The sequence below is a fragment of the Rhipicephalus microplus genome, chromosome 1 (assembly GCF_043290135.1).
Source record: "Rhipicephalus microplus isolate Deutch F79 chromosome 1, USDA_Rmic, whole genome shotgun sequence".
NCBI lineage: Eukaryota > Metazoa > Arthropoda > Arachnida > Ixodida > Ixodidae > Rhipicephalus > Rhipicephalus microplus.
The window spans coordinates 213,012,085-213,030,801 of NC_134700.1; the positions used below are offsets into that span (position 1 = coordinate 213,012,085).

Consider the following 18,717-nt stretch of genomic DNA (forward strand, 5'->3'; position numbering starts at 1 on the left):
CAGCAAAGCCTGCGTGCTGAACAGCAGTCGTGTTTTTCACAAGCAACGTTCGAATGGAGAAGTTAACACAGATGTAAACATGAATTTGAATGGCAAAATATTTTGTGCTAGAAATAATGCACAAGTTTTTCCAATATTCGACGCTTGAATGAGACCCGGCACTATATGCTGATTCATACTTTAGTCGTAGCATACTGCTCGTCGTCTACGCCAAGTTACAAGAAAAGATACAAGCTGAAGAGAGTGAGGCACAAGTATACGTGATAGAAATAGATAGGTCGCTGAAGATTATATGTATAACCGCCGCGTAAACAAGACACAGCAAATTAGTGAGGTGTGGGAAGTGTGGTTTATTATAGTAGTAGGCTTGTATGAGATGGTGTCTTTGATTACTTTACCTTGAGTATTTCCCGCGCAAAACATTGATTTGAGATAACCGACGTGATAACTGTGGTAGACCCGATACAGCCTTATTATGTAGTCCATAATGTACAAAATAATAAAAAACTGCTGGGATGCTCTTTCGATCGCAAGATCTACCTCATTTTGACGCCGCAGTTTCTACGGTGTCACTTTGTGAGACTTATCTTACTTAATATTTCTTTCACCAAGAAGGATCGGATAAGACGAAACAGATAGCTATACTAAAAAAAGCTCAACGGAAACTACCGGTGTAGTGACTGAGCGCGGACAGAGCAAGGAACGTCAAGATCGTAGCGGATGAAAACACCAACTTACCGCCGTCAAATTTTATTTCTCCTATCCTTGTCAGTTTTCCTTTCATTCATGGGGCAGTCAATAATATACCTCACGCCTTCATGCACTTCATCGCATTTTGACGTGATATTATATGACAAGATAGAAATTAGGCGAGCCCCTAGGCTGTTCTTTTTCTTCTTGATGACTTCTTTGAATATATAGTTCAGAATGAGTAAACTTATTTCCGAGTAAAGTTACAAGTACGGGCACCAGAACAGTTCTGTAAATGTTCCTTGCTATCAGGATTTCAGATCCAAGTCATATTGGCGTTTGCTATAAATATAGGAGACTCTACTGCAAATGTAATGAAGAGTGGGCAAGTTTAGCAGGAATTCATTACGCGTGATGATTTCACCACGCTCTATGCACGCTGAAAATCAGGAAGAACGTGAGAAGGTCCCGGAAGGTATCTGAGAGCAATCGCTCACGCCTCACTTAATTTGATTTTCGAAACTAATCGTACACCCGTCAATCAACTACGAATGCGCGAAAGCAGAAGAAGCATAATTAATGGCGGGAATACCGGTGATTGTGTTTAGCTACTCCGTTTCTCATTTCGCGGAATGAGATTACGCGGACATCGGAATCTGCGAGAAACGTTTAATTTCCGGTAACTTCGTGGCTGTAGCCGGTAAAAGACTGCGCGTGCACGACAGCAGATGCTTTTAATGCCAATCTTACTCCGCTCGCGTCAAAGTTGTTGAGCTTTTCAGCTTGTTCAACGACACACGTTTAACGTATTAGGCCTAAAAATTCAACGTAGAATGCCTGGAGCCCCACGTCGAGATGGAAATCAGAATCGAAATTAGAGCCTGTGGCCGAAATAGAGTCGTAGTTAGCGGGAAACGCAGAAAGCGAACTTTATATTCGGCTGTGGAAACGGTCATCGCCATTTCGAATTGTTGTTTTTTAATTTTTTCATCGCAGGAAATGACGTAACGACATGGCCTGTTAGTGGAGAAACTAACGATGACGTTTTTCTGTTGGAACTACTGCCTATAAACGAGTGACGCCGGTGTTTTCAATATGAAGGCCAATCTTTTTGTTGTAATTAAACGAAATAATTTTGTTGTATTTTAATGGCTTATTTTGCGCTGGAAGGAATACCATATTGGACTTTCGTTTATAGTCATTTCCAGTGTAAGGTACAACACCATTTTTTTTTGTCAATGAAACAAATTGTCACTCGCCAGTTACGACAATTCGCAGCCTGATGATGACCTTCTGATAGCCATTCAAGACAGCAATAGTAACCTGACTAGCCCTTCGGAGTAACATCGTTCTTTCTTTAGCATAATAAAGTTACCGGTTTTTGTAAAAAAGTTGTTTAGCAGCAGTGATTGTACAATGCACCAACCTAGCTTAATGTAACTGTATTAACGCGACAACGTTAAAGAACTCGTTTCGCAGAAATTCCGGCATCGACATCGCTGTCGAGGTCGGCGTCGTTGGTTGTGAGCGATAAATCGGCGTTTTGTCCGTAACAAAAAAAAAAAAAAGGAGAAAGGTGCAAATTAAATAAATGGAAAAAATTTCCGGGGCCACGTGAGGGTGGAACACATGTCGTCTGCGTGTCAAGCAGGTGCTCTATCACAGAGCAATAACATTTCTAAGGTTAAAGCTTGGGCGAGTCGGTTCACATACACAGTAAAAAACGAAGTTTTTTCCACATCAGTTTCATCAACACTGTTAGTTGAAACTGCCGTGGAAATAAAACACTATATGAATGTCATGTAGATGAAGAAGTCTCCTTAAAGCATCGTATATTGCATGACAGAAGCGTAGAATCGCGCCGGCGTCGAAAGTTGTGAATTGAGCAACGAGCGTGTGTTTTAATGGCCCACTCATAACAAAGTGCTAAGGCATCTTCAATCATCACCAGCAGAAGAACCGTCCACAAAATGAACAGCTGCGTAGGTTCACGTGTCGCCCTACGGACGTGTAGACGCTTAGTTGGCCTTTCGCTGGTTCACCAAAGGAATAATTGTGGCATAGAGGGTACTTAACAAGTGTTACTCACAATAGGCATTCAATGATACATTGAAACGGCCAATGCTACAGACACAGTCATTTGTTTCATACTGAATGGTTGCTTGGTAACCAAAGCAGGCTAGCAGTTCAGAATGCGGTGCGCACGAGGCCCAATGACGCTATCGTGATCTACTCTTAAAGGCGAAGCTCAAGTGCCCTTCAAGTTTTTTAGAGACGATAGCCTTTCTTGGGGTACTTCAACGCAAAAATTTTGATCAGCCCGTCTGTCTCTCTGTCTGTCTGTGCATTTGTCTGTTTGTCCGTCGCAACAATGCCCCAAACGGCTTCAAGCGATACGCCAAACGCCCTCTGCAGCGCCCACCAATATTGCTAAAGTTGTAGCGTTTATACTTGTGCAATGGTCAATTAAAAAGAATATATTGCACATATCTGAGGTACCATAACAACACATCCATGTTTTGTATGTGTGTCTTTATACTCGAGAAAGCACTTACAAGTTATTCTAAGGACCGCTGCGTTTATCACGCTGGGCTGACAGTGCTACGTCATGCTAAAAAAGGCAAGGGTTTCCAACGCTTTGCTAAGACGACACGGTGGAGGCACCTGCCCGTCGCTTTGCGTTCTACACCTTATCGCCTCCGAGACAGGTACGCATCTTTCTCAGTGGGCGCGCACACCTTCCTTCGTTTTCGAAAATAAGTGCCAGGTGGCGCTCGTGTCTAACGTGCCTAGATGCGCTCGTTCGCCTTCGCTGCACGAATCAAGACTCTCTAACGCAGCGCTTCCAGAATACAATTCACCGATTTTTCTCGCGCAGAACATCAACTAAGCGTTTTGTTCACTCTCTCCAAACACAAGACTATCGTCTTTCGACGAGATTTGCAGTGAAACATGCAGATAGGGGTCCAATATTTTTTTAGGGGCGAAGCTCCTTATAGCGGCACCCGTTCGTCTCCCGTAGTATGTAACAAGTATAACGTTTTGACCTCCAAGGTGGTGCCGGTGAGAGACTTCTTCTGTGCGTTGTTGAACAATGAGAAATAGGGCTCAATGTACATGTCAATGGCTGCTGGTGGAGAATGAGAGACAGGAGCATTTGGCTTTTAGTTAACGTGCAGGCTGCGATCACCATTAGCAGCCATTGGCATGTACATTGTGCACTATCTGACAAGAAAGGGTTGCTACGTTATACTCGCTGGGTGTAACCTCCTTAGCTTTAGAAAGGTTTAGCGAGCGTTGAGCCGCAGTGCCATGAATACAATGAACTTGTATATACCATGAATGAACTCGAGGTGGTTAAAAATGGGAAGTAGATACGAAGCGCAAGCCGTAAGAAAGTAAAAGCCGAATTCTCCGCCTCTCATTTCCCATTAGCAGCCATTGGCATGTACATTGAGCACTATCTGACTGAAAAAGTTTGCTACGTCATACTCGCTGGGCGCAACCTCCTTGGTTTTCGAAAAGTTTAGCGAGCGTTCGGCCGCAGTGCCATGAATACAGTGAACTAGTATATACCATGAACTCGAGGTGGTTATTGGTGGGAAGTGGACCCGAAGCGCAAGCCGTAAGAAAGTGTGCGTGTGCCCCCTCTCGTTTAGTCCTTGGAATGTCCGCTGGATGACAGTGCTTCTATATGGGGAATGTATGATGAAAAGATGCGAGATGGTGGTACTTGGAGTGTTGAATAGATGGACGAAGGGACACATAGACAGATGCATGGATGGACGCATGAACGGACTCAGGGGTGGCTGGATGGACGAACGCAGGGACGGACGCACGAATAGAAGCACGCACGGACGGGCTGATGGACGCATGGACGGTCACACTGACGGACGCATGGACGGACGGAAGCAAAAACGAATGGACGGACGAATTCTTCGCCCCACTCTCCATCATTCACTCCGTGGATATGCTGCAATTTTTTTTCTTTCGCTTAGCGTCTCTCTATAAGATGACGTGCCGCATTGTGAGCTACTCAGTGGACAGGGCCGGGTTCATATAGGGCACGCAGCTTACTGATGCACTGTGGTGTCTCCGTGAGGAAGTATGCATGCGCTGGACACGGCTTCTGTACAGTGGTCCCCGCGGGAGTGTCCTTGTAGCACGTCCAGCCATCCCATGTTGCAGGACAGTGAAGTCCATCTGAAAATAAAAAAAAAGAAGTGACAATCCTTAACGGAAAACAGGATGATGGGGACAGGTTCATTTGCTGCCTCGTGCATACTGTGTGAGCGGAAAAAAGGAAAATTTATAATAAAAAGAGAGAAACTGAAAAGTATGAAGTCACACAATTTCACTGGCAATCGTCATTCGATTTGCCTCGTGTGAGAATGAATGCGAGGAAGAAATTGAGGAAATTAGGTGTGCTGAGATGCCTGTTTTATGTGTAAGAAAGGCAAGCATACACGCAGGTAACACAATTAACTAGTTTTTTTTTCTCTCAGCTAGCAGAGGTAAAAAGTACCTGTCGCAAAATATAAAGCATGTTGAAAAATAATTTTGCGTTGTACAGCTGTATAGTCGTAAAAAGCTTACTATACTGGTATAAAGTTTCAAATGTTACATAATACAGCTGTTAAAGTAGCTTTGTGCCATCAAAGAGCTTTGGAGAAAGTCCAAAAATCTAGACGTAACGTAGCAATAGATCTTGCGGTATCAAGCAACGTAGAACTAGTTTCTTAATGTACAGTTACTTGTAAAAACGATAGAAGCAGTTAGCTCTCGCAAAAAAACAAAATTCTTTAAAAAACAGACGTATTTCTAAAGAAGTTGGTGCCCATGCGTGGTACCGGCCGCTCGTCTTACGTGATAGAATTTCTCGTAAAATTGTAAGCAACAAAAACAGTTTAGGTGACAACACATGGACCCTCGTTCAAACACTGTCTGAGTGCTACAATACGAGCGTTCACGCAATAAGAGTTCACACAGCGTGATTTCCACAGAGCTTAAATTTTGTTGTTTTATTTATATATAAAAATGGAAGATAATCTAACGTGTATAAAACTGCAAAAATATTCTAAATGACGAGAGAAAAAAACAAAACAAGAAAGGCGACAACAAACTATAAAAAAAAAACACCCAAATAAAGTTGGCTCTGTTGCATAACGCAACAGCATTCCGTAAAGCCCCCTTTTGAATTGAACGTTTGCTAGAGGGGAAGCGCATCGTTGGACAGTTCGCGACATCGAGCGCATGTTATAAAGACAAAAGTACTGAAAATCAGCTTTCCGAGCAACACCACCATCCAAACGTGAGGCAGTTTCCAAGAGTTTTGAACTGACTCTGTGAGGCATATAAAGCAATGACGCGTGTACGAAAAATTGTGTACGATTGTTGGCAGTAGAAGCCGGAACCGCGCCATTGAAATGCGAAGACGCACAGAAGCGTAAGAACATTTTAACCTAGCAATTTGTTTTCACTTCATGTAGCGCTCCTAAAACTTTAGTTATATGCAGTTTTATGCAACCTGCACTCTGCTCAGCTGTTCGAGTTTTGCCGCTTTGATTGTAGTTTTCTAAAGAAGTGATTCTTTTTGAAAGTGGCCACATGCAGTGGTGTTCTTTACTTTTGTTTTTACAGTCATTCGCCGCCTTCTTTAATGCACAAATGATGCTTATGCTACCGGATGCACGTTTAGGGACGTGCACATTGTCGCACTTTCCGTTCCTAGCATTCTGGTCTAGCATTCTAGCATTCTAGTTTCTAGCATTCTACACCCTATGCTATTCGTGACGCTTCCCTGAGTGAACTGCCGTCCGCCGTATTCCTTTTTGTTCCGCCTTTGAATCGTTCTGCACAACACTTAAGCAATGTGCTTGAACTTCCCGTTTTGTGATCACTGACAGTTCCTGTGACCATAGGCGTGTGAACGGGGGAGATGGACGCAGACGCCCCTCCCCCTTTTGGTCAGAGAAGAGGGGGAGGGCGCAAATTTAGCAGCATACATCGACATAATAGGGAGGGGGTGCGAAGTGTGCCCCTTACATTTACCTAATTAGGAAAGGGGCGCAATGCGATGAAACTTCACCCCCCTCCCCCCCTTTTATTAGAAGGAGGCTTCTGCTCGCGCCTATGCCTGCGACTGCTCGCAGTTCTGTGCACCGTGGTAGGTGTTATTCTGACTGATATACTACCTTTTTCCGTGCTTTGTCCGGCATGGTTGTTGGCGAGCATCTCCTGGCAGCACTCGCGTGCCGCCGAGCAGCAGCTCTTCCACCGGTCAGCAAAGAGACCTTTCTTGAAGGTCTCCAGGACCTGAACGTCACTGTCGTTGCCGTAAGGCTGGAAGCACTCGCCTTCGCAGTCGCCGCGACAGAGAGAACCCTTGCCGCAATACCTGAAACGAGAGAAATAAAGTTTAGAGAAGCTAGTCTCTCGGTAAAAAGACGAGGCGATTGAGCAGCACCTTATAAAAATAAATTGTTCTAAACTTATACGCGGGTCCTATTTCAGTGCTTAGACGCAATCATTCTTTTATTAATAGGATGTGAGCACATATTTGTTCACAAATAATAATTCCTGGAATTTTACGTTCAAAAACCGTGAAATGAACATGAGGGGAGCCGTAGAGAAAAGCTCTGAAAATTCCGACGACCTGGGCTCGTTTGACGTGCGTCCCGATCAAAGCACACGGGCATCAAGCGTTCTGTCTTCATCGAACTGAAACAGCCGCGGCCAAGATTCGGTGCCACCACTTTCGGATCAGAAGTGGATCACTGTAACACAGAGACCAACCCGGGCGTGGCGCGGAAATGTGATGCAGACTATTGTAAATGGCCCTGAAACTCATGCGAATGAACATAGTATAATATTTCAATGGGCACCGGATTCGTACATAAATATGGTTTTTCTTAGAAGGTGTTAGTGCTATTAGGCGTTTGCCGTTATAAAGCAACGTTGTTATCTCTTCATCGTTATCTCTTGATCTTGATCGTTATCTCTTGATGGAAGGCACACTCACGAAAGCTTACTCATTCATACGTATGTCATACCTGCATAACACTTCTGCCAGGTAGAATAGATTATTGAATTTGACCTGTGTTTTTTTTTTGTTTCCGTTAGAACGCCTCACTTAGTCCTTTATGAAGGGCGTTCTAGCAGCTGAATTCACGATTAACTTTACAAAACAGGGTTCGAAAACCATGATCGTGTGAGCTACTAGAACCGAATGCCTTGCTACCGTATTTGAAACTTATAGTGGTCTGTAATGCATTATAGACATGTCTTGTACCTGTAGATGTGAGCGCTTATGGTGCACTCTCAATGCTTTCTTTCTCTACCACTTCTTTAGCTGTGTTCAATGTAGGGTAATGAATGCGTTTGGTAGATATTTCTGGCTTCGACGAAACTAGAAACTATAGATAACAATGTGCGTGAAACAATATCGGCTGTCAAAATATATAGTTATATAGTGCATACTATGAAGCAGCGTACCCACCCATACTAGAAGTTATCAGTTCTCCAATACTTTTTAGGAGGAAACAAAAGCTTTTCAAAGTTACGCTAGTCAAAATTCTCTTCATACTTGAAGAATTGAATAAGGGTGCACGTGGAAGTAAGCACGCATTTGATTTTAACGTAAGGATGAAAAGTACGATTCACATATATGCTTCTTACAAGACTTCGCAGTTTTAAGAAAGGAAATGATCCTTGGGCTGGGATATAAACGGTGACGAGTGCCTGTTCACCATAATGGATCATCCTACCTGCCTCTACGGCTATGGTGTTGTCGATTGATATACGGCCCCTCACTGAAATGTGTTAGCATCTTAGTTAGCTTATGTATAACGCAGTGTGACTATCTCGGAAAAGCGGTTTGTCCAACGTTTGTTTCTGAGACTGTGGAACAAATTTTTCCTTGCCTGCTGAATTTGTCTCATCCTAGAAGCTTCCATGTGTACCTTTCGTAGATACCTTCGTGCTGCTGTTACATGGGAAACAATTCGCTGTTTCTTGCACCTTCTTCCACCTTGTGGAACTTTACAGAACTGATTTGCTCGTTTTGACAAGTTCGCAAGTTATTCTCCTTCTTTGTCTAATTCTTCTGCAAAGTGCGATCTTTTTCTGAAAAGACTTAACCTGTTGACTATCAAAAAAAAGTAGGCTAGATGAGAATATCCATTTTGAAAACTTTCTTTCGAAGGTTCTACAAGTGCAAAAAGAAAAAAACGTTGCGACAAACATTTCTTTTTCAAAGGATGAAACAAGATTCTTCACAAACATCCATATTAGTTTTTAATACCGTAAGAAACAATAGAAGTGGCAAAAGAGGCAGTAAACAAATACAGCAGCGTCAAAACAGCGAGAAATACACTTTGTATATACAGGAAAGAATAAAATGCATGCTTAGAAAGACAACCAGGGAAATACTATCAGCAACTTCAATGATATATGTTTGGCGACAGATGAATCGTACGCTGAACTTTACACGCTGAAATATTCAGTTTGAATAGGATTCATGCAATATTGAGTAAAAGTGGCGATGAGGAGATTCCATATGTAACAACCAGTCAGGTTAGAAATGCTATGTGCGATATGCCATGAGGAAAAGCACCTAAAGATGATAAAACAACAGCCGAAGTAATTAAAGATAAAAGAGAATTTACTTTGTGAGATTCGTTTCACTTTGGTCTCCTACTTTACATTAGGCGAAAAAAAAATACCCGTGAATTTGGGCTGGTCACGTAATCCGTAGAACAGAGAACCGGTGGACACTAGCAGCTACAGAATCATCACCAAGGGATGGGAAATGCTCTAGAGGAAGTAGGAGAATTCGACGGAGGAATGAAATTAGGAGGTTCGCAGGAAAAAAAAGTGAAATCAGCTCACACCTGATAGAATAAACTGGATATCAGTGCGAAAGGCCTTCGCTCTATGGTGGACTAAACAGGCTGAGAATGACGATGACAATGATCACTATAAGACGACCCAGATAAATGTTCAGCCTAGAAAGCAGAGCTCCAGATATTTCTAGATCATTGTCAGAGTACAAAAACATAACTCTTGTTCACACTATGCACATTGTATGAAAATAACCAATTACGAAACTTCAAGTAGTTAGGCCAAAGCAGTCTCGCGCTGCGCGAGCTGCTCACCAAAGTTTATATCTGTGCGCGCAACAGTCACTGAAGCAGATTTCAGCTGTTCACTCGTGCATGATGGGTAGAAGACATTCTGGATGATGAAGGCATGACTTCTGAATAACACTGAGAAGTTTGATGTTTTGAATTTGGCTAAAGAAGTGATGTCCGCGAGCGTGAACATAGGTGGCGAAGAGGTTAAAAGATCTCCTTTTAAAATGGCACCTTTAGTAACACAGTGTATAAAAGAGAGAAATAGGACGCAAAATTTAATATAAATCCGCTACATTGGCCTCAAGTTACATAGGTGAACGTTTTGTGGAGGTTGCCGTGGTGCTTACGTGAGCCTGGAGGCATTCTTGAAGGCCAGGCTGGGCATGTACTTGTAGCAACGAGCGGACGTCAGCCTGCTGAATATGTGCGGCTCCAGGTAGTGCTGGGTTTCCATGCGGCAGGTGTCGGGAGTTTTCTCGTACAGGTTCCTCCGCGCCGAGACCGAGCACACTGCTGCAGCCAGCAGCTGCGAGTCGAAAACAAACAATAAAATGAACGCAATTAAACAAGATTCGTGATTGAAGCAACAAGGTAAATTATCTGGCCCACATTACATTTTGAAGACAACGTCCTTCTGTGTCTTTTCCACCCGCGTACTGTGTGTTATCGCGTACAATTTAAACTACTGTATTTACATACATATTGCAATAACTGACTCATAATTGCCAGCACTAGATAACTATAGCTGCAAACAATTATTGGCTAAAAGATGGTTATGAATGACAAGTTTAGCCTTCTTAGAGTTCTAGCGGCTTGGGCAGCATTCAACGGATACTGAATGAGATGTATTAGCCACCGTTGGCTTTCGGTTGTTAGGGCATCAACAAATGTGTGAATTTAATCCGAACAGGGTGATTTTTTCAACGCTTCCGCTTCGAATGTCGTTGAACTGGGTGCTGTCGCGGGTTCACCAAGAGGAGTTACAGACGATCTCCAAGCATGTTCTTATGGTACTAGAACACGAAAGCGTTTGTTATAAAGTACGCCGAATATAACTAACGTTTTCTTTTTCCCATTGAAGACGGAACTTTCTTTTCTTTTTTTTTTTGCTGCGGGGATTCCAATGCTTCTGACTGCAGGTGGTTGCTGTGGCATAGTGGAGTGCACACCGCGTGTCGATGCCACCGCGTCAGCTGAATGCACGATTTTCTTTCCGACCCTTTTCCCCACCCCCGTACAGGGTAGCAAACCAGTTCGTCTAGGTTAACCTCCGTGTCTATTTCTTTTAATTATTTCTCTCTCTCTCTTTGCCAACGTGTCGACAGGAAACGCGACCGCAAGGTGCGGAGGTCAGTTCCGCTGGGAGAGGTAATTTGTGCTAAAGGACAGGCCATACAAGCGTGGACATAGCAAAAAACTCAAGACACCACAGATCCCGGTGGCTGCAGTGTCATGACGCCCTTCTCGTGTCCGTGTTTGCACGAATTGTCTTTTAGAATGAATACCCGCTAACTAGCTAAGTTCTTTGTTATGGTAAGGTCAGCTTTGCGGGCACTGATTTTGCGAACGCGTTTTGAAAACACGTTTTCGCCAACTCCGCCAAAAAGCGCTTTCGCGTTAAAGGATCGGTGGTCGAATTTGTGAGCGACAGTTCAGTTGGGTAGTCGTAACCCTATAAGTTAAAGAAAATTTAAATGTTGGTCTTCCCTGAATTTGCAGCAGATAGAACACGCTAACTTGTAGCTAAGGGGACCGGAGACAAAATATCTTGAACCACAAACTAAAAGTCCCCTTGAACCTGAATCCACTATTGAGATTTATAGAATCCGGAGTAAGCGCATATGTCTTGAACGAAAACACAGTATTTCTATTTCGAGGATCAGTAGTATGTGATGTGCGAGGTCTTACAGTTTTCCTTACAGTTGCGGTCGTACGTTGTAAGTGTTGCTTTAAGTCCTCATGTTTTCTTGCTCAACGTTTTACCTTCCAGTATGCTACACCAACTTGCCAGCATCAAGCTTCTTCTGCTTACTGTTTTCGTAAGAAAAGGAGCATAACTAAGATTGTCCTAAACTGCAGTGTACTTATCAGATCGCCTGTATTGGTTTCACTTCAGGGTAGATGTATATGCGTACTTGCACGACAACTATAGATGTCATACTCTGCTAAGGCGGCGCTGCGGAAAACGCCCTCACAAGCGCTCTCATCACCGCCCTGGCCATAACTGGGTATTGCAAAGAGAGCCGTCCGCAAGTGAATGTGCATATAGGCCACTAAAGAACACCCCTGTATCGTTTGTGTTGAGGCGTGGCTTGATGAAAATTAAAGACCCGGAAAGTTTATTCCATCAATCCACCTTCGCTTCAGAAAAGTAGAAAGCCCATCAAAGTGAACTGCGAGTACAATGCAAAAGATGTTTCGGTTATTTCGGCATGCTGAAACTCGCATGTACAAGCCAGCCTCGCTAGACATCGAGTTCAAAGCAAGCCCTCCAACATGTGTTCTGTAACGCTTAATTGCGTTAGAGTTGGACATGCAGATAATGTAAGAGCCGTGAAGTACGTACACGAGCAATATATGTTACGATAAGTGGTACGAAGCTCGCTTCGTCACGCACGAATGGAGTCGGCGATTTTCATCTTTGCAGTTGCATTCACCATCCATCACTTCCTTCCTGTGCATCAGGCTATTTTATTACGCATCTTCGCGTGCTATGTTAATGACTGCCTTCCACTTTTACCGAGAGCTCCGAGATAGCTCCGTCAGTCGCGGAGACCACGGGCAAGAAAAAACCTGATAGTGGTCATAACCAACGTTTTGAGATTTACTTGTGTGGCTCTCGTAATAGCATTTGCTAGTTAAAACCGGAACTTTGAGCCTTCAAAGCGTACATGCGTGATGCTGTGTGGTGGCGACCAGTTCCGAGTGGTCACGGAGCGAGCGATGTTTATCGCGCGCATCACCAGTCTGCATTTAACTGTTGCAAGGCGCGCATCGCGGTCATAGGCTCTGCAGAGTTTCGTAGTTCAGGGTACCGTGGTTCTGCGTCAAGGCTACTCAGTACTATAACTGGAGACCAACATTATCACATTTTTCTCACTTGACCGGCTGTGGAAAACGCAAGTAATTCGCTTACTCAACATATTTGCAACGGCCCTTATCCAGCGCTCTCGGCGTTATGTTTTGCGCGACAGCTACGGAAAGAATTTTACGCAAGTGGCAATTGACAACGCAAGAGTAGAGTCGACTGAGGCCTTTCTTCATAGTGCATAGAGCTGTTGTGTCTACTTTTGTTTTTCTCTCGTTCCAGCAAGTGATGGCCATTCGGTTGTACTTTTAATTGGCAGAGAGAAAATCGCAGCTGTTTTCCTCAGTTTTCAATGCTCAAACACACCTCATACTTAGCGAAATTGTTGTTACGCACACAATAGTTGAACCTGGCTGCACAGCAAACTGTGCTAGGGACGTCGGACTGTGCAATACGAAAGCTGCTTCGACAGTTGGCGCTACGTGTGTGCAAAGCTACAGAGCCCGACGACTATCAATAAACTCGGGTGTGTGTTTGTAGTCAGACAGTTCTCGTACTGCGTCACTCGCGTTCAGCAGCGAAGAGTTTAAGCGACCCTGACTGGACACCATTACAATATTCCCGAGCGCGTAAAGTACAATGCCACCAGCAAGCACCAGGTAAAACTGCTTGTCGGGGACATTATTTGGCTTGGGAAACTCACCAAGGAAGTGGTGAAGCGAATGCGAAGATTCCCTGGTAGCATGCTGTTTTCGGATGACGATGGAGCCACCAGTGCAGGTGACGTGAGCTCTGTTTTCTCGCCTACTGTTCAACTCCGTGTGCAGTGAGCCTGAAAATTATCACGCGGTCATAATGTGGTTAAAACGCACTGAGATGACGATTGTCCCCAACACAAGCCATGCTCTCGCACCATGGTAGCACATAAATCAAAACAAAAGCATTCAGGGGTTTCTTACAGCTTTCTAATGGTATATAGCTACATGGCACTCTGAACCATGGCCCTTTCTTCTATAAACACACACAGACACCACTTTTATAAGAGAATGGCTCATTTTAGAGTTAACGCGAATATGACCAGCGGCCACAAGCCGAGTTACATTGCCACAGCTCTGCTCTTTATGGCTTACGACGCGTCCAAGCGTATTTTGTGCTTAAAAAAAGATGGCAGTCTTGCAAGCGCTGCCAAATTTGAAGGAAGAGTGAACCTGGGTGGCCGGCCTTCCAGGTTACTTTTTATTATTTTATTTTTTTCCTACTTTTCTTTCTCTTTCTCTCTGGCTCTTGTGTGCGTTTTTTATGTTGTACTCTTCTTTATATGTTTTCCGGTCTTTTAATTTTTTGTGCCTTGATTCTCTCTTTTTCTCTCTATTTTTTCCCTGCCTCTTTCCTTCTATCACTTTCTTTGTCTCTCTTTTTCACGTGTTCTTTCTCGTTTGACAGTCGCATCCGCTGCACGCGTAGTGGAGTTTTCCCAATACCTGAGGCGCATACCCACCACTCTAGCTTTATGTTCTTCTTTTGTTTCAACTAACTCTTCTTCACGTCTTTCCACCTTATTCTTTTACTATGATTCTGTTCTTCCTCTGCACCACTGCTGAAGTGTCCCCTTTATAGTGAGCGACAGTTGTGAGGTGCCCAACCACCTTTTTTTTTCTTCCCCAACTAAGGATAGTTGGGGAAGAAATCTGCACAAAATGCAGGAAATCTCTGTAACCGAACTGTTGTGCCCTTCCATGTTAGCAGCCTCGTTCTTCGTGCCATGCCCGCGGGTAGGTAGACCGAGATGCTGATTGGAAAGCTGAAGCTGTTGTGAGAAGGCTAAGGATGCTTCTCTGACCAGCAAGCGTTCCGGTAAGCCCACGGAGCTTTCTTTGCCGATCTTACCGATCGTGCAAACTCTGTTTTATCGTGCTTACGCTTTGCGAAATGCACTTTACGTGTCACTGCGTGCAGCTATCTTTACGCAGGTTCGTATAACCATAAATGGCGTATCGCATAAATATTGAGCAATCGATTGTCTACGCCAGCATAGATGCCACCACACGGAAAAACTCTAAAATTGTTTTCGTCGCCTTTCACTTGATTTCAGTGGCGTGACATTGTCCCTATGGTTTTTTACTACTCGTGAAATATACGAGTGCCTTTAAAGAAAGTAATGTGTTCCTGAATAACTGAAAAAATTATGACATTTTGACGTAGTTCTGGCCTTACCCCATGGAGGTTCCTGCATTCAGTCGTACTAGAACTTGCGCAGCAGGGGGTGAGAACTTCACCAAGAAAACAGGCTGCTTCGAGGCTGGATTTATCCATAGTTGAACCTGCGAGAAATCAGCTACTGCGAACAGGCAACAAAAAAGAACAAAAAAGAAACAGTGTCAGCAGCAAAGGCAAACGAAATGAAACGCAATGGTGCTCCTGCGTTTTCCCCTAGTTCTGAACTAGCTAAGTGTGGAAATTGATTGATCGATTGATTTGTGGGGTTTAACGTCCCAAACCACCATATGAATATGAGAGACGCCATAGTGAAGGACTCCGGAAATTTCGACCACCTGGGGTTCTTTAACGTGCACCCTAATCTGAGCACACGGGCCTACAACATTTCCGCCTCCATCGGAAATGCAGTCACCGCAGCCGGGATTCGATCCCGCGACCTGCGGGTCAGCAGCCGAGTGCCTTAACCACTAGACCACCGCGGCAGGGCAAGGGTGAAAGTAAACAAGATCATCTTTGCGGGCCCGCAACAGCCCATTCGAAGTCTACGGTACTGCTAGCTGTGGCTTTTCAAATAGGCGCACCGGTGCCATTTTTTGGGAGCCCTCCTGACGAACACAACAACGGGCAAACTTCGAAGTGCTAATGCCGGGTGTCAGACAAAACGTCAGACAATAAAGAACTCGTTACCCACTGAAAATAGCACAGACGGACTCGTGAGCACGCCCGTGTAAAAATCGGCGTACTTGATATTAGGTTTGCCAAATACCTTTCCTAACGTCTTTTAGATTTGTTCCCATAATTTTCAATATTATATTGCAAACTCAATTGCGCTGTTTTATTCAATATAACGCAGGATCTGTGTTCATGTACCAAGTACGCAGCCCCACCGAGGTGGTCTAGTGGCTAAGGCAATCGGCTAACCCGCAGGTCGCGGGATCGAATCCCGGCTGCGGCATTTCCGATGGAGGCGGAAATGTTGTAGGCCCATGTGCTCGGATTTGGGTGCACGTTAAAGAACCCCAGGTGGTCGAAATTTCGAAGCCTTCCACTAAGGCGTCTCTCATATGGTGATTTTCGGGACGTCATACCCCAGATATTTTTGTTATGAAATGCAGACATGCAATTAGTAGTAATGACGCAGACAATAAAAATAAAAACAAACCCGGGAATGAATACAGGAGCAGGTTACAAAAACAATGTACAGTAAAAAAAAACTACACAGAGGACTAGGTAGTGTGTGGGATACAAATCGAGGACAGCAAGGATCATTTGTGCTAACAATCAAGCTATCATTGAAATTTTCTTGATTGATTTAGAACAAAGAACAAAGAAATAGTTGGCTAAAACATCCTCTGTTGCATAAATGTTTGATCCATCGCATCTAGCGTCGACAACGATGGTACAACGGTCGTTGGAATCTTATTTGCGTTTAAGTTTATGTGAAAGCAGCGAGACACAGAGCTACCCCATACTTCCATCAGTGAGGCTTTGCAACGAAACACCATAAAAGACAAACACCAATAATGACACTATCATCATCATCAGCAGCAGCAGCATCAGCATCATCATCGTCATCTTGACTGCGACCGCTGCAGCACAAAGACATCTCACATTTTCCGCCAATCGACTCGGTCCTCTGCTTGCTGCTGCCATTTGCTGCTGCCATTTGATTCAGTTCAGATATCAGCCGTCGTACAGACACTGTGGAATCAGGGCGTCGACGAAGAAAATTTAAACATCCTCGAAGAAATCTACAGCAGTTCAAGTGCCCCTGTAGCGCTCTTTAAAAAAGCGACATAACACCAATAAAGAATGACGTAAAACAGGGGGATATGATTTCTCCAGTGCTATTCACTACGTGCTTACGGGAAGTTTTCAGAAGCCTTGAATCGGAAGAGTTAGGGATAGGAGTTAACGAAGAGCACCTTAGTAACCTGCTCTTCGCCGATGACATTGCATTGCGGAGTAACTCAGAGGACGAATGGCAACAACACTATAGTCGCATCCAAATTTGTGTGATAGACGCTGCACACAATAGAGTACGCTGAGCAATACCATGGCTTCAAAGAAGGTTCACGGAACCGACAATGGTAAAATGAAAGAAAACATCGAGAAACAAAAGGACGGCTTTATGTAAATGTTCGCGTGCTCGTTATTGTCAAGGTGGCTCCAGCGCCATCACGTGACTCTGCAAGCAGCAATAGTGGTGCGCCTTGAGCTAACTTTCCATGCTCGCTGGAGAGCTCTGGTGCGCGCGCACACACACACACACACACACACACACACACACACACACACACACACACACACACACACACACACACACACACACACACACACACACACACACACACACACACACACACACACACACACACACACACACACACACACACACACACACACACACACACACACACACACACACACACACACACACACACACACACACACACACACACACACACACACACACACACACACACACACACACACACACACACACACACACACACACACACACACACACACACACACACACACACACACACACACACACACACACACACACACACACACACACACACACACACACACACACACACAAAAAGAGATCTTCGTTAGTATTATTGGGATGGGTTTGTGGTAGCAGTGTCAGCTTATGATGGAACATTCGGCTGACGTTTATTGCTTGGCATGCTGGGATGTTTGTGGCAGTATCTTGTATTTTAATACACACGATACAATAATGTATGCATCGGAAGTACAGATACAGATACTCGCTTTGCGAGACTTACGGCGATACAGATGCAAGATACTCAAAGAGTGTCTAAGATACCTGTATATTCGATACTGGCCAGCCCAGGACTTAAGTACGCTTTGCTCATGTATGTTGAAGGCTAAGAAATTTTAGAGCCACTGACATTTGTTCCTATTTTCGTATCATGGTGGTGTTGGGGACATGCTTCGGGAGGTCGAAATTCGGAAGTTTACCGTGCGAATCGGAGGGTGGGAAGGTGTGCGTGCATGCCCGCGCTAGAATCGCAGTGCCCGCGCGTGATTACTTTCTTTTCCGTGACATCATGGGCAACGCCTTTGTGTACCTTGTGGTAGCTTACGTTTGTATCAAACATCGCAGGGTGAAAATGAGATAACAACAATCACACTCTATTCCATTGCAGGCTTAAAGGCTATGGTCGGGACCTTAGAAAAATTCGTATCACCCCTAAATTTGTGCGAACCGTGATCGTATCACCGGGGTTCGCTTGTACATATTCGCTGTAAAGAAAACGATTAAAATGTAGTGAAAATTTGTCTAATTCATTTTCTATCGAATTCTTGCACTCTTCACATAAGTGCACCGGATCTCACGAGTCCTCAGGGATATACAATGCGTTTTCTTGAAGCTTTCAACACTCACGTTTTTCTCTCGCCTATCCTACGCCGACCGAGCAAGAGGAGGAACGCTGAGACTGCTGATGGTTGCGAAGGTGCACCATGCAATTAAACCTTCTGTTTTCTCCAGTAGCGTTTTAAAGGACGACACTGGAAATCTTCACTTTGCATTGATTCTGTATAACGAAAGGCATCGGCTTATTTTCTCCATTATATCCACGCATGGGTAAAGATTACGGCGTGCGACTCGTT

At 44.2% G+C, this 18,717-nt stretch overlaps 1 protein-coding gene and 1 long non-coding RNA gene across 3 annotated transcripts in view; one reads left to right on the plus strand and one right to left on the minus strand.

Moving 5' to 3' along the window:
* LOC142806517 (uncharacterized) overlaps positions 1 to 18,717 on the plus strand; it is a 484,058-nt gene that overhangs the window by 140,198 nt on the left and 325,143 nt on the right. The gene's annotated exons all lie outside the window — the stretch shown is intronic.
* LOC142806464 (calcitonin gene-related peptide type 1 receptor-like) overlaps positions 1 to 18,717 on the minus strand; it is a 338,910-nt gene that overhangs the window by 34,270 nt on the left and 285,923 nt on the right. For both annotated transcript variants that reach the window (XR_012894635.1, XM_075891270.1), the window contains exons 4-8: positions 15,067 to 15,173; positions 13,556 to 13,684; positions 10,172 to 10,350; positions 6,885 to 7,087; positions 4,768 to 4,893 (exon numbers count right to left, since the gene is read on the minus strand). Coding sequence is in view for 1 of the 2 variants with exons in the window: in XM_075891270.1 (XP_075747385.1) it covers positions 4,768 to 4,893; positions 6,885 to 7,087; positions 10,172 to 10,350; positions 13,556 to 13,597 (550 nt within the window). In the remaining variant the exon portion in view is untranslated. The remainder of the gene's footprint in view (positions 1 to 4,767; positions 4,894 to 6,884; positions 7,088 to 10,171; positions 10,351 to 13,555; positions 13,685 to 15,066; positions 15,174 to 18,717) is intronic.